We start from the raw sequence: 14,248 nt of genomic DNA, 5'->3' as shown, positions 1-14,248 counted from the left end.
ATTTGATTCATAACTTGCAATTTTGCCAGATCATATCTGTATGTAAACAAAGTTGATGAAGTACAGAGTACTTCATGTAGGCTCTGGGGAGCTGGAGTCAGCCGGCAGGGATGGATTTGTTCACAGGTGTACATTTTCTGAGGTGCTTAAGGAGGGTTTAAAAATTCCCTGGGATGGATTCACACAGGATGGATTCACACAGGAGCTGCTTTGGCCTCCGCATCCTGGTGAGCAAATGAGTGGCACCTGTCACCACCTTCCTAAGCAAATAATCCCTGTGGAGCTTCCCAAGTGATGTTGTAGCAGAGATTCCAGCAGATCTCCAGTACTGATGTGCCTCAGACCTGCTTGGCTGGATAAACTCCTGCGTGGATTTTGGAAACTGGGAAGAGAAAGGGTTGTTGCTGGGATCACTGGAAACTCTGGAGATGTTTCTAAAGCACCTTTTGTTTTGGACTCCCTGATGGGACTTCAGTGAATATGACTATTTTTGTGGCCTGCTTATAGGAAACTGGTAGTTCCAGCTGGAAAAAAAGGTCAGTTTTATATAGTATGTGCAAATATAAATAGCTCACGTGGGCTCAACTTGCCAGCCAGATGCTGGTAAGGATGAATCCTTGTATGCCCAAGGATTTTGTTCAGAGATTAGTATGAATTCTGACAAGTCCAGTAAGTAATGAAGAAATAGCAGGGTGAAGGTCACCCCTGTGATTTCACTCCCTGAAGCCTAACCACTTTAATTATGTGATCAAACCATGCTCGACTGCTGGGGCTCTTCCCTCTCACACACCCTCTGGAGGGCTGGGCTCCTTGGCCACCCCTCTCCTCCTGGAATCAGGAGGAGGTTTCCATCTGTGTCAGCATCCTGGGGACGCTGCTTGGCTTTTCCCCTGGTGTCCCACAGAGCATCCCTTCAAACTGTGCTGACCTGTTCCCTTTGCAGAGCTGCTCCCTTGCCAGGGGACCTCTGGGGTGATGCCACCTCTGCACCCACCCCCGGGGCTCCCTCCCATCCGTGCTGCCAGCGAGGAGAATGCCACCTTCTGTGCATCCTTCCTCGCTAAAGCATCGCTTTGGAAACATCTTCCCTCTTCTGCTCTGTCCAGATCCAAGCAAAATCCACGGGTTTTTGGCGAGATCCTCATTTCTGTGTGGATGAACTCAACTGAAGGCTGAACATCCCAAACTTTCCCAGCTCAACCCCGTGTCCCCCAGACTGGTCGCAGTTCCTGGAGTAGTAAAACCCTGGCGGTGATGCTGTGAGGTGGTTCCCTTGCACAGAACCAGCTTGGGTCCGCAGAGGGCTGGTGTCCCTCAGAACTGTGGTGATTTCCTTCCCCCAGAACAATCTTTGGGTCTGCAGAGGGGTGTTGTCCCTCAGGACTGTGGTGATTTCCCTCACACAGAGCCACCTTTGGGTCTGCAGAGGGGTGTTGTCCCTCAGAACCCCAGTGATTTCCTTGCGAGGGAGGCAGCGGTCGATGTCGCCACATTTTCCTCATCGTTCCAGGCATCCCAGGGAAGCAGTTGAAAGGCAAGGAGCTCTCTGCCCCACCTTCCTGCTGGAGGGCAGAAACGCTTGCTGCTGGGGTGGGTGGTTTAATAACATGTTCTTCTGGAGACAAGATGTTCAGAGGGGAGGTGTTCCCCCATAGGAAGGAATAAATATAAAGGCAATATTAACTTTTTTTAGGTTTTACACCTTCCTTCCTTTTCTAACAAAAAGGCAGTCCCACCTCTCTGCTTGCCCTCAAATAGGCATTTGGGGATCCCAAGTCTTTCTTGGTGTTCCCAATTGGAGTGAAGTGCTTGGCCAAGGCAGCGGTGTTGTCCCTGTGGGGCTGGCTGTGGATGGGGTGTCAGTGTGGGTGTCTTTGCTCAGGAACATTTGCACAAGGGACTTGCTCAAGGTTGTGGATGCAGGAACAGAGGCTCAGCATCCCTATTCCACCAAAATAGAATCAGAGTTTGGTTTGGGTTTGAAGTGACTACTGTGTCCGAGCCCCATGCCATGGGCAGGGACACCTTCCACTATCCCAGGGTGCTCCAAGCCCTGTCCAACCTTGTTCTGGGCACTTCCAGGTATCCAGGGGCAGCCACAGCCTCTCTGGCAACCTGTGCCAGTGTTTTTCCACCAAGTAACAGGAGCAGGAGTGATCAATCACTGGCCAGCACACCCCAGTGAAAGCAGCTGTAATATTTTGACAGATTACGGTGATCTCACATGCACATCTTAATTGCCTCATTATGAAGAGACACAAATAAAACTGGGGGGGAAAGAAAAAAATAACCCACATGCATTTATGGGCTGATGGATGTAGCAGGCAGGTCTGCACATCCATGGGTGGATGCAGAGGGAGAGCAGCCAGCCCACCCTGGCTGCTGCCTCCGCTCCTGCAGCCTGGAGCAGGGATTGGGAAAGAGGTGCAGGTAGCAGAGCAGCAGAGCCAAAGCATCTGAGCCTCAGGGTGCTGAGTGCCCTGGGCTGGGGAGGTGGTGCTAGAAAATAAATCAGGGTGAGGAAAGGCGTTGAGATCTCCTCCTGACTCTCCCATCCTTGGAAGTGTCCCAGGCCAGGCTGGACGGGGCTTGGAGCAGCCTGGGACAGTGGAAGGTGTCCCTGCCCATGGCAGGGGGTGGAAGGAGATGAGCTTCAAGTCCCTTTCCAGCCCCAACCATTCTGAGATTCATTCTGTGGTTCTCTGACTCCCTCTCCTGACAGGGTCAGCAGCCTGGGGTGCCCTGGCGTGCTCAGCACCCCAAAGCCTGGCTCTGACACCTCTGGGATGCTCTGCTGGGTGGTCTCATGCTTCAGGGGTAAAGCTGGAATTCCTCCAGGGGTTTTGTGTCAGCGAGGACCGAGGGATGCTCAGGAAGGGGGGGCCAGCAGCTGGCTGGGATGGGGGAGCAGTGGTCAGGGATGTTCAACCCCAAGCCTTGCCCCTGGCCTTGCACCCTGAATCCCTCTACACACACAGACTGGGTGAAGGGAGGAACTGGAGACACCTTGTTTTGCCTGGAAAAGTGACATTTTGACACCAGGAGCAGGCAGAGATCAGCCAGAGCCTGAGGCTCCTTCCTCCACAGTGCTGAATGCAGAATGAGCCTGGCATGGGGGGGCAGCTGCTTTGCATCCCCTGCTTGCCCTGGGGCACCCCCATATCTTGGGGGGGCAGTCCCACAGAGAGTCACTGGAGGCACAGAAAAAAGAAACACAGTCAGGAGCCAGCACTTACCTGAGGGAAAATCACAGCAAAGAGAAGGCCAAGCAATGCACATTTTAAAGGGAGATGCTCAGAAAATCTGAATGCGAATAACAAAAATATAAAGTAAAAACACAAAAAATATGAACATCTACAATATTAATGCAAAATTATAAATATCTAAAATATACAAATAATAAAATATTAATGTACCAGAATATTAATATATTAAAATATTAGAGTAATAAAATATTGAAACGCTGCATGTTACAGCAATTATGTTGCGTGCCAGCAAGCAATTAAAAGCCAAAATTGCCATCTCCCAGCCAAGACTCAGGGTGTGAAGCGCTGTCCCCGTGGATGGGACATCCCCCATCCCTGACACAGCCCTGAACCAGCAGCCACACCTTGCACAAGCCTGGGCTCCCCCTGGCAGCCTTTATCTCCTCCAAGGGCTCGGCTTTCCAGGGCGTTGTCACCGGCGCTGAGGAAGGAGATGGGAAAGGGAAGTGCTGGTGAGGATCCCTCACAGGTCACAGGTCTCCTGCTCCTGCCGTTGAGCAGCACTGAGACCCGGGGGCAGGATCCTGTCCCTGCCCAGGGCTGGCACATCTTTCCAGGGCTGCTCCAGGCTGTGTTAGTGCTCCACTTCCACCCCTACAAACAAACAGAGGCAACACGAGTTTGCTTTATCTGTTTTCTGTGCATATGTGTTTATAATCTATTGAGCGTACTTCTGGTTTTTACTTACCACGGTGCTAAAAATCAGCATTTTGCCTCTCTCTGATATTTCAGTTTTACATTGCTGGTTTGGAGATGCTGAGATCCTTCAGTATTATAGTGAAGGAGGTTGGAGAAAAAAATATTATTAAAGAAAAAAAAAATGAGGTTTTGAGCAGCAGAGTGCCTGGATGAGCTTTGGGTCACCCAGGGAGTGCACGTTGCAGGTGGTTTATGATAATTGCTGTAGTCCCTGGCTTGTATCTGGTGTTTTTCACCCAAAAAGAGGACAAATCTTAGCTGCCCCAACCCCTCTTTTTTTTCCTGTTGCAGCTTCAGGTGTCTAAATCTGTTGGCAGAATGTTGGGGGAAGCAATCCAGTATCCCACCTTCATTTTTTTATAAGTGGGGCTTTTCCTGGCAAGAAAGTAATGAATGAGTTTTAAGCATGACCATAAATGCAATGTTTTGCAACGTCATCTGCAGAATACATTTATTTTAGGTGCCCTCCACCCTTTCCACCATCTCCCTCCAGTTTATTTTCACAATGCTGTAATTTTCTTTTATAAAATGAGATTTTGCTGTTTAACTCCGTGTCGCCTGCTCAGCATTTGCGTGCGTGTGTGTGTGTGTGTGTGTGTGTGTGTGTGCATGCACTGGTGACATTTGTCACCATCTGATGCTATTTTTAAGCCTGTTATTATTGAGGACCCCACCCTTGGCTTGGGGATGGGAAGGGGGGAGTGCAGGAGGAGGGAGAGGAGGGAGGGGAAGGAAGGAAAACGTCAGCCTCAGCACACTTCCAGCCTCTGGCCATCAACCTCCCCGGGGGCATGGGAACCATAAGGTCATTTCTCAAGCTCGCTGAGCTCCAGAGCTGTCAAACCACCCTGAGAGTTTAAAAAATGCAAATGCATGCAAATGAATGGGCTGTTTCTCTCCCTCTCCCCCCCCTCACCCCCGGTTTAAATGACATGAATCACCTTCAGTTTTGCCAGCATCCTGTAAAGTTACCGGCTTGCCTAAACGCTGCAGTTAACAGAGCCACATCTCAGGAGGACCAGGGAGGGATAAGAAAGGAAAAATAGCTAATTTCCACCAAAACCCCATAATTTTTAAAATATATTTTATACATATAAATTATATGTAACTATGTATTTATACACCCCAGTCTCCCAATTCTAATTTTTCTTGCTGTCAAGCAAATAACCCACTAATTAGGGAGAATGAAGCTTAGTGTCCAGAAAAAGCCCTCTATGAAAACATTTCTCAGGGTAGTCTGATATTCTGCTGTTCTGATTTTTGGCACTTAGGGTGATCTGGCAGTGAAAGATGAAAATAGGAAGACACGTTCCTTCATGCAAGAAGCTCCTTTAACACTCAGGCTCCTTCCAAACAAAAATAAACGAGTAGATTATAAAAACAGCAATAGAAATTTAATTGCTCACGCTTATTATTCGGGATACAAAGCCCTAGAAAGGAAGCTGTCTTTTCCTCCCTGGCTCAGGGGTTATTTATTATCTTACACTCCACTTGGAGAAGGTATTAGATTTACTGTCATTTATCGGCGATTTTCAAGGAGGATTGGATACAGAGCTGGTCGGGATCGCAGAGGAGCGTTGCTGGTTAACATGGTTAAGCACAGCACACTGTAATGAATCAATTTGTTTCAGACAACAGACGTAATTAGCGTGGAGGTAATGGGCACACCATGGGATGAGGGGCTGGAGCATCCTCCCTCTGCTGAAAATGTGAGTGGCCAGAGCTGGGTGTGATTCCTGGTTCCTCTGCCCAGCTCCAGGCTTGGGGACCTGGCTGGAGAGGGCTCCCATGGCTGGGGCTCCCTCCAGCCCCTGTGAGGCTTCTCTGAGCTTGGACAGCTGGACAGTGTCCCCCATCCCTGTGAGGCTTCACTGAGCATGGACAGCTCTCCCCCATCCCTGTGGTCCATCACCTCCCTGTAGGTTGCAACATCTTCCGAGACCTTCACTGTCTGGCTCCCACACACCCGTTTTTGGCAGTGCTGGCTAGGTGTGGGGAAGATACCTGCAAGGTCTCCCTGGGGAGGGAGGAAAAGGGAGACAGCATTCCTTTTCCCACGGGAATGTTTCCTGCAGAGTCTGATCCCCTCTACAGGCCTCCCAGGCTTCCCAAGGGTTGCTGGCCAAGGTGAAGCACAGGTTTTCATGGACAGCCTCCATCAGACCAGGCTCTTTCCATGCCCAAGGCAGCTGGGAGGGCAGGAGCCAGCTGAAGTAAACCAGGTCCCTACTACTGGTGGCTTGGAAGGAGGTTTGGAATCAGCAGAGCCAGAAGCTGAGCAGGGAAGGATTGCCAGGACATGGCGATGGATCCCAGGAGACCTGCAGAGGTGGCATGGTGTGGAACTGGGGAGCCTGCCTGGTGGTGTCAGCCTTGCAGAAGGGATGGAGTGGGGCTGCAGTTTTGCTTTCACGTGCCCTGAGTTCCCCTGGAGATTAGCTGCTCTGTCCCTTGGCTGTGAACCAAGTGTCTACCTGCAGCAGGGCCAGGGCTGGTAGAGGTGACACTGCATGAACACATGCTCTGTGTCCTGGGGGTTTCCAAGGGTTAGTGTATTCAAAGTTATTCTGTCTGTTTGATGTATTCTGTCTGTGAGGGGATTAATGTATTCGTCGCCTGCTGGAGGAAATCGCTTTCCTTTCCTGGGATTTCTCATGTGGAAGGGCTGCTGGAGCCATGTGAAAGAGGAAACATCTTACAGATTAAAAAATGGCCAAAAAAAAAAAGAATCAGGTTTTCCTCTTGGGTGTGGGCTTTTTGCTTCCGAGTTTTCCTTTGAAGCTAAAGCTGCTCTAGCAGGGGAAGAAGTCTGCCAGATGCACAGGGCATTTTGATACCATGCTGGCGAGTCCAAGCAGGATTGGGAATGGAGAGAGCTCAGCTCATGGGAAGAGATAGCAGACAACAGTGTCTGGCCAGGTCCTTGCTACCTGGTTGTCTTCCTCTGAGTGTTTAGGTACACACTGTGACGCAAATCCTTGCTTTCCTCCCCATTCCCAGATCCCTCAGGAGGACATTCCTACGTGGCATGTCCCCATGTGAGGTGACATGTCATAGCTTCCAGGCATGAAGTAGAACTAAAGATCCATAAGGATGAGTCTCCTGCTGCTGCGGGAAGCCGTGACCCTCCTCTCTGGGATGTCCACTTGTACCAGCCTCAAAAACAATCACATAGATGAGATGGACACTCCCTGGCTCATCTCTTCTAAGCAGAATAGGTGCTGGCTCTTGGCAGTGTGAAGCAATAGAGCATCACACTTTCCCCACATAGCTCCTGGCGGGGCAAATCCAAGGTGTACCTGGAACAATGCTGGCTCCAGGAAGATGCAGAAGAAATGTGGTGGGTACGGAATCATTGCACAAGGTTCCTGGGGGAGGGGTGTAAGAGAGAGGAGCAAGCTTGTGGTGATTGTGAAAAGGTGAACAGGGTGGGAATTGAGAAGGAGATGAGGAGATGGGGAGGGAAGCAGAGGATCTGGAAGGAGCTGAAGGTGGCCTGGAGATGCACTGAGACATGCAGGCAGGAGGTGATGGCAGGTGAGGCAGAGGAGGGAAGGACCCCGGGAGAAGGCAGCATCCTTTTGGCATTATCAGTTGGCAATGCCCTGCTAACGCTCTGCTGTTGGTGCTTTGTCCTAGGGCACTAAATGAGAATATGGCCAATGGCATTGAAGATCTTATCGGGATCCCATTCCCGAACCACAGCAGCGAGGTGCTGTGCGGCCTGAACGAGCAGCGGCACGATGGGCTCCTGTGCGATGTCATCCTCATCGTGCAGGACCAGGAGTACCGCACCCACCGCTCCGTCCTGGCCGCCTGCAGCAAGTACTTCAAAAAACTGTTCACTACTGGCACTTTAACAGACCAGCCCTATGTTTACGAGATTGACTTTGTCACGCCTGAAGCACTTTCTGCCATCCTCGAGTTTGCCTACACCTCAACCCTCACCATCACCACCTCAAACGTCAAGCACATCCTCAGCGCCGCCAAGATGCTGGAGATCCAGAGCATCATCAACGTCTGCCTTGAAATCATGGAGCCCGACAGGGAGGCCGAGGAGGAAGATGACAAAGAGGACGACAATGACGATGAAGACGAAGATGAAGACGAGGAGGAAGAGGAGGAGGAGGAAGTGGAAGATTTTGTCAATCAGGAGAACCTAGCTGATGTACAAGAAGTAAGCTGCCACCAAAGCCCTTCTGAGTCCGATCTCACCGAAGAAGCTTTTACAGAAGCACCTAAAGATTTTCCAAATCACTTCCCAGCCAGTAATTCCTCTGGACACTTGGGCATGATACGAGACTTCTCCATAGAGTCCTTGCTGAGTGAAAACTTGTACCCTAAGGCAAACATCCCAGAACGGAGGCCAGCTCTGTCTCCTTTTGCCCCCAGCTTCTTCCCCCACCTGTGGAACGGCGACTTCAACTCCTTCTCCCAGCTTGAGGAGCCACAAGTAGAAAACAGCCCCTTGGATCTGGTGATCAAAAAGAGGAAGATCAAGGAAGAGGAGGAGAAGGAAGACCTGCCTCCACCTCCTTTCCCTAATGACTTCTTCAAGGACATGTTTGCCAACACCCCAGCAGCTCCCTTAGGGCATATTAAGGCAGAGACTGACTATAGTGCTTATCTCAATTTCTTAAGTGCTACCCAGTTTGGAGGAGTTTTTCCCCCATGGCCTCTGGAGGAAGAGAGGAAAATAAAGCCCAAGGCATCCCAGCAGTGTCCCATCTGTAACAAAGTCATCATGGGGGCTGGCAAGCTGCCCAGGCACATGAGGACCCACACGGGGGAGAAGCCCTATATGTGCAATATCTGTGAAGTTCGCTTTACCAGGTGTGTGTTGGTCGCCTCTGCCGTGTGTGGGGAGTGGGGTGGTGGCTGGAGGGGCCACATCATACCCCATGACTGATTTCTCAGCTGCTCATCAGAGAAAACTCACCAGAGTTTTTGTCCCAGAATAAAAGTAGGGAGGAAAGCAGGGCATGGTTTCTGTCCCCTTAGGAAAAAAAAAATAAAAAGGGAGGAAGGGAGGGTGGAGGAAGAAAAAGAACCTACTGATTTTTGTGGGTTGCGGATGACATCCACAGCTCACTGGATCTGTCCCCTCGCAGGACAAAAGCTTAAATAAGTAACAGGATATTTTCAACCCCACCATAGTTCACCACAGTGGGACCAGAGTGAGCTGGAAAACAGATGGTCAAACAGCCAAGGACGCTTCATCTCTAATGTGCTGAGAGATGCATTGAGCTGGGAGGGCCATTTAGCCACAGGATGTAATTAGTTTGGGTTTGCACTTTTTGGCATCAGTATAGACCACAACCAAGTTGCACACATTTGGACATGACAGTATCTGGGCTCTCTGGGCTTTCTGGGGGTGGAGTGGCCCTAATTATTATGTCTTAGTAGTGCAGTTGGGGTCTCGGTCTCTTCCCCAAAGTAACAAATGACAGGATAAGGAGAAACGTCCTCAAGCATCACCAGGGGAGGTTTAGATTGGATATTAGGGACAATTTCTTCATGCAAGGCACTGTAACAGCCTATCCAGGGCAATGGAGGAGCTCCCATCCCTGAAGGGGTTTAAAAGGTGTGTAGATGTGACACCTGGGGACATGGTTTGATGGACTTGGCAGTGCTGGGGGAACAGCTGGACTCACAGAATCATGGAATGGTTTGGGTTGGAAATGGCTTTAGAGTTCATCCAGTTCCACCCCCTGCTGTGGGCAGGGACACCATCCACTATCCCAGGTTGCTCCCATCACTGTCCAACCTAGCCTGGGACACTTCCAGAGATGGGGCAGCTGCAACTTCTCTTGCCAAGTTGTATTTAGCTGTGCAAATCTAACGTTCCAACCTGAAACCATGCTCTGCAAAGCTGGGCAAATTTAATCGGTGAGCGGAGACAAATAGATTCCTGGACCTGCTCTTGCTGAGTATAATTAATATCTAATGAGAACAATCTTTACCATAATAATAAAGCTTTCTGACAAGAGCATGGTATTTCAGCTCCTGGCTGCATGTGAGAGAGAGAGAGAGAGCCCTATTAATCTGGGGTGAGAAAACCAGAGGAAAATAATCTGCACAGTAGGCAGAGGCGAGCTCCTGACAATGGCCGGACACCTGGGGTGCTCCTGCATTCAGCCTGTCTTTTCTTCTCCTGTCCCTATGACAATATTCGAATGGAAGATATGCAGATGATGAGAATTTGACCTGAAAATAAATTTCCATGCTCCCCTCCATTAACACAGCAGACACCGTATTATAATGCGGGGAGCATCGTGCCTCGGGCGGGCATGTGCAGCGTGAGCCAGCTCACCCTGGTATTTGCAGGGGAAAGGCCACTGCCTGGTGATAATTCCTGCCCGCAGGAATTTGGATCTGGCTCCTGCTGGTGCTGCATCCCCAGGTTAGCACTGTTGTCTCTGTGGGTGTGGTGGCCTCTTGGACTGGAGGGACAGCCTGGCCAGCCCCATCCTGTGGCCCCTGTCGCTCTCTTGTGTGTGCTGCTGCAGGTGCTAATTTTGGATAAGGAAACAGCCTGCCTAGATCCATCACTGACATCTTCCCTGTAACAGGAATAATAGAGCTGAGCCTTCCCAGAGGGCTCCCAAAGTCCTTTACAGGCAAGGGCAGCATTGTTCACTTAGTTCAGGGAAACTGAGGCACGACGCCTAACCCAGACAGGTTATATCAGCGTGGTGGGTGTTGAAAACTCCACACAGAGCTGGTCTAGCATGACCCATTACTAATACAGGACTAAACCTGATAGTTTCAACATTTCCCATGTGCTCAGCATCTTCTAAACACAGGGCACGGGGGTAGAGGGACTTATCCAAGGGAAGAAAATTCAAAAAACTGGGACTCACCCAACAGTGCTGTCCCTCAACACCACTGATGAAAACTGGTCTTGCGGGTCACTCCATGCAGAGTTGGGTGCTGGAGGGTCTTTTCCTTCTTTAACACCCTGAGCAAAGTGGATATCTTAAAATATTGATTTGTTTTTAAATGCATTTGGAAGGATTTTGAATAGCGTGCAGCTAATTGGTTTTGTTTGGGGTGGGGTTTTCTTAGCTGTTTTCATCATTACTCTGATGTGAGAGCTCTCTTTTAGGAAAAGGTGTAGTTTTAAGCAAAGTGGAGTGATTGAGATGCAGAAAGAGATTTCTACTGGGATTTCCTGAGTGCTGCCACTTGCATTATGTGTTTTGCTCTTGGGGGAGGGGGGGAATCCCTTGCTTTCTGAAAGCATTGGACTTGCACCCACGGTGCCTTCACTGGGGAGATGCAAGCTCAGATGGTCCCTTTTGGGGTCCCCTGGGAGGGAGGGTGCAGGGAAGCAGAGGTTCCCAAATGGAATTTCAGTATGAATCTGTCCTTTGCATTACTTCTGCATTTAAGGCACTGTGGAGGTGCGAATCTGCTGGGGAAATGGAGAAGATGTATTTTCCTGGGGTGAGGAGTGCCCCAACCTCCCCAGCAGATCCCTTCCCCTCTGCATCAGTGGGATCTCTCATCCCCCAGCAAGGACCCTACGTGCACCTGGACCTGCCCCTCCTGCTGCCCACGGACATCTGATCACAGGAAGCAGGACTTCATTTAATGGCTCATTAATTATTTTTTCTTAAACAAAGGCTGCTCAGCTTCTAGTCTGCTGTTCCACCCTGCTAGAATGCTGGAGAAAGCTGCAAATAATTCAGCTTTCCACCAAGACAACCCCAGAGTGCTCAAGGAGATACTGTTCCAGCTGGAAAGGTTAACATTATTTGTTCCTATTATTTGTGTTGTGACAGCTCACAGAGCCCTAATCGCTCTCCTAATGCAATTGCATTAAGGTTATTCACACACACAGAGTGCGGATCTCCATCGGAGCGAGCCTCCAGCCCAGCTCCCAGCTCACAAACCCCGTGTTCCCCATGGCACATCCTCCTGGGGTGCTTCACCACAGAGCACCTCACCCCCCCCAGCCTCTGAGCAGCTCCCCAAACCTCCCTTGCATTCCCTGGAGATGCTGCTGGGCCAGGGAGGATTGGGTTTCTCCCCGTCCGCTGCCGGAGATGGGTAATAGCCTGAAAAGAGCTTTGCCTGTATTTACATTATACAGTCCTGGCACGCAGCGTGTTTATTAGGAAAAGCGATCCTGCTAGGTTAAACATTACCTACAGAGGTTTAAATTAAATCATAGGTGGGGTCGGCAGCTCTGCTTTTTATTAACGCTCCTCCCCACCTCTGCAGCACAAGCCCCCGTGCTCATCCGCGCGCGACTTCGCCGTTTGGGGTGAAATTCTCCCTGCTGCTGCTTTGTCTGCTGCTGAGCACTGGCTCCAGCCCTTCCAGAGAAAATGCACCCTTGTGAAAACCTCGGGGTAGCACCAGCTTGAAAAGTGCCACCGTGGGAAGTTGGCCTGAGCTTGGCGCAGGGACTGAGAGATGCCTTTTTTTAATGTCTCCCTAAAAAAATCTGTAGGTGCAGGACCAGGCTGGGATCAGTCTCCTAAGAGCAATAAAGCATCCTCTGGTGAAGAAGTCACTCTCCTGCTAGGGATACTCCTTTGCATCTTTGATCCTGAGGGACTGGTGTACAGGGATGCCTAGCCCAGGGCTGCATTCCTCACAGTGGGGCCAACACCTCTGTGCTGCTGGGCATGTCACCAAAAACTGTTTCAATATGGGCTGGGTGGCAAAAACTTGCAAGTTTTGAGGGCATGACCTGCCAGAAGAAACAGATTTTTGTCTGGTTTTTATGTTATATAAATTAAATCATCATAATACATATTAACATTATGTAATTTATAATATAATTATATTTTAAAACAGTAATGAATTGTATATTCTTTATATTAAAATACACCATATAGTTTTATATGACATATCTGTAATATATAATATATATTTGATATCTAGTAATGAAATTACTCCATACATATGGAGTTCTACATATTTTTAGCCTCAATAGTAGCGTATTGGAGGGTTCATACTGAAATAATTTTGGAAAGCAATATGAATTTTCCACTTTGCTCTTTACTTGAACACCACTGGTGCAACCCAGGGAGCAGTGTTCAGTTCAGCTGAGCCATAATCAGCTTCACTTTTTATAATTGTACTTTTTTGATGTGATTTTGGTTTTTTTTTGGTTTTTGGCTGCAGAAGGAAACATTTATTTTTTGAGGAAAAAGCAGTGATTGGATTGCCCGTATGGGAAAATATTCTTGCTTTTAGATGTTCTCCTTAAAAAATACATGTGTAAATATTTGTAAATAAGTGCCATTAGGATGGATATTACACTTTTCCATGGCTGGACTTAAAAAACTTCTCCAGACTGTGTGGGAGGTTGGATGTGTGCTGGCCTTGGAGACCCTGGCAGGGAAGGGCAGAGTGCCTGGGTGCTGCACCTCTGGCAGCATCACTCTCTATGCTGCTCCTGCTCCAAAAGAAAGCTCCTGAGACACCATGTGGTCAGTGCAAGAATAAAAGGAGAGGAAAATCGGCTCCAAGAGGGACTGAATTTAAGCAGTATTGTCCTGCATTTCCAGGTTCTCAAATCCCAACTGATTTAGTTATTTGTAGGCCGGAACAGAGCTGTATTTATTTAATAATCCCAGATTTAGTTATATATAGGTATATTCCCATATTTAGAATCTTGCTCTTTACAAGTATGTGGAAGGAGGAGGTAGCCTACTGGGAGTCAGGCTCTTCTCCCAGGGAACAAGGGACAGAACAAGAGGGAGCAGCCTCAAGTTGTGCCAGAGAAAGCTGAGCTTGGAAAATCAGGAAAAATGTCTTCCTGAAAGGGCTGGCTGTCCAGCCCTGGCACAGCTGCCCAAGGCAGTAATGGAATCTCCATCCCTGGAGGGATTTAAAAGCCATCTGGATGTGGCACTTGCGGACATGGGTTAGTGGTGGCCTTGACTGGCGGTGTGGTTGGACTTGATGATCTTAGGTCTTCTCCAGCGTTAATGATCCTCTGTTTTTTGAGTTTATTACAGGGATTTTTTTTCCCTCCAATTTAAGCTGTTTTGAACTCTCTGGGATGGGCTGCAAACTCCTGACGTGGAGGGCTCTGTGTGAATGATGTTTTAGTGCCCGGGAAAGAGGAGGCGAACGCAAACCTCAGCCTGCAAGACCATCCATACATTGGGAGAGGCCCCATGATGAGCTCCTCACCTTCCCCTCACCCTGATCCCAACTGGGGGAGCCAATCCCAAAAAGAGCAATCCCAACCCTTCCGGCCCACACCGCCTGACCAAGCGCCTTTTCTTTTGCAGGCAGGACAAGCTCAAATCCACATG

The 14,248-nt window shown here is 49.3% G+C and overlaps 1 protein-coding gene across 1 annotated transcript in view; it reads left to right on the top strand.

Moving 5' to 3' along the window:
• The window catches only part of ZBTB7C (zinc finger and BTB domain containing 7C), a 46,259-nt gene that overhangs the window by 31,095 nt on the left and 916 nt on the right, over positions 1-14,248 (top strand). The window contains exon 2 of the mRNA XM_005424211.2: positions 7,605-8,798. Coding sequence (XP_005424268.1) covers positions 7,621-8,798 — 1,178 coding nt within the window. The 5' untranslated portion in view covers positions 7,605-7,620. The remainder of the gene's footprint in view (positions 1-7,604; positions 8,799-14,248) is intronic.

The sequence above is a fragment of the Geospiza fortis genome, unplaced genomic scaffold (genome assembly GCF_000277835.1).
Source record: "Geospiza fortis unplaced genomic scaffold, GeoFor_1.0 scaffold488, whole genome shotgun sequence".
NCBI classification, from domain to species: domain Eukaryota; kingdom Metazoa; phylum Chordata; class Aves; order Passeriformes; family Thraupidae; genus Geospiza; species Geospiza fortis.
The sequence above is the reverse complement of the archived record's forward strand: the minus strand, read 5'-3'. Positions and strand labels throughout refer to the sequence as shown.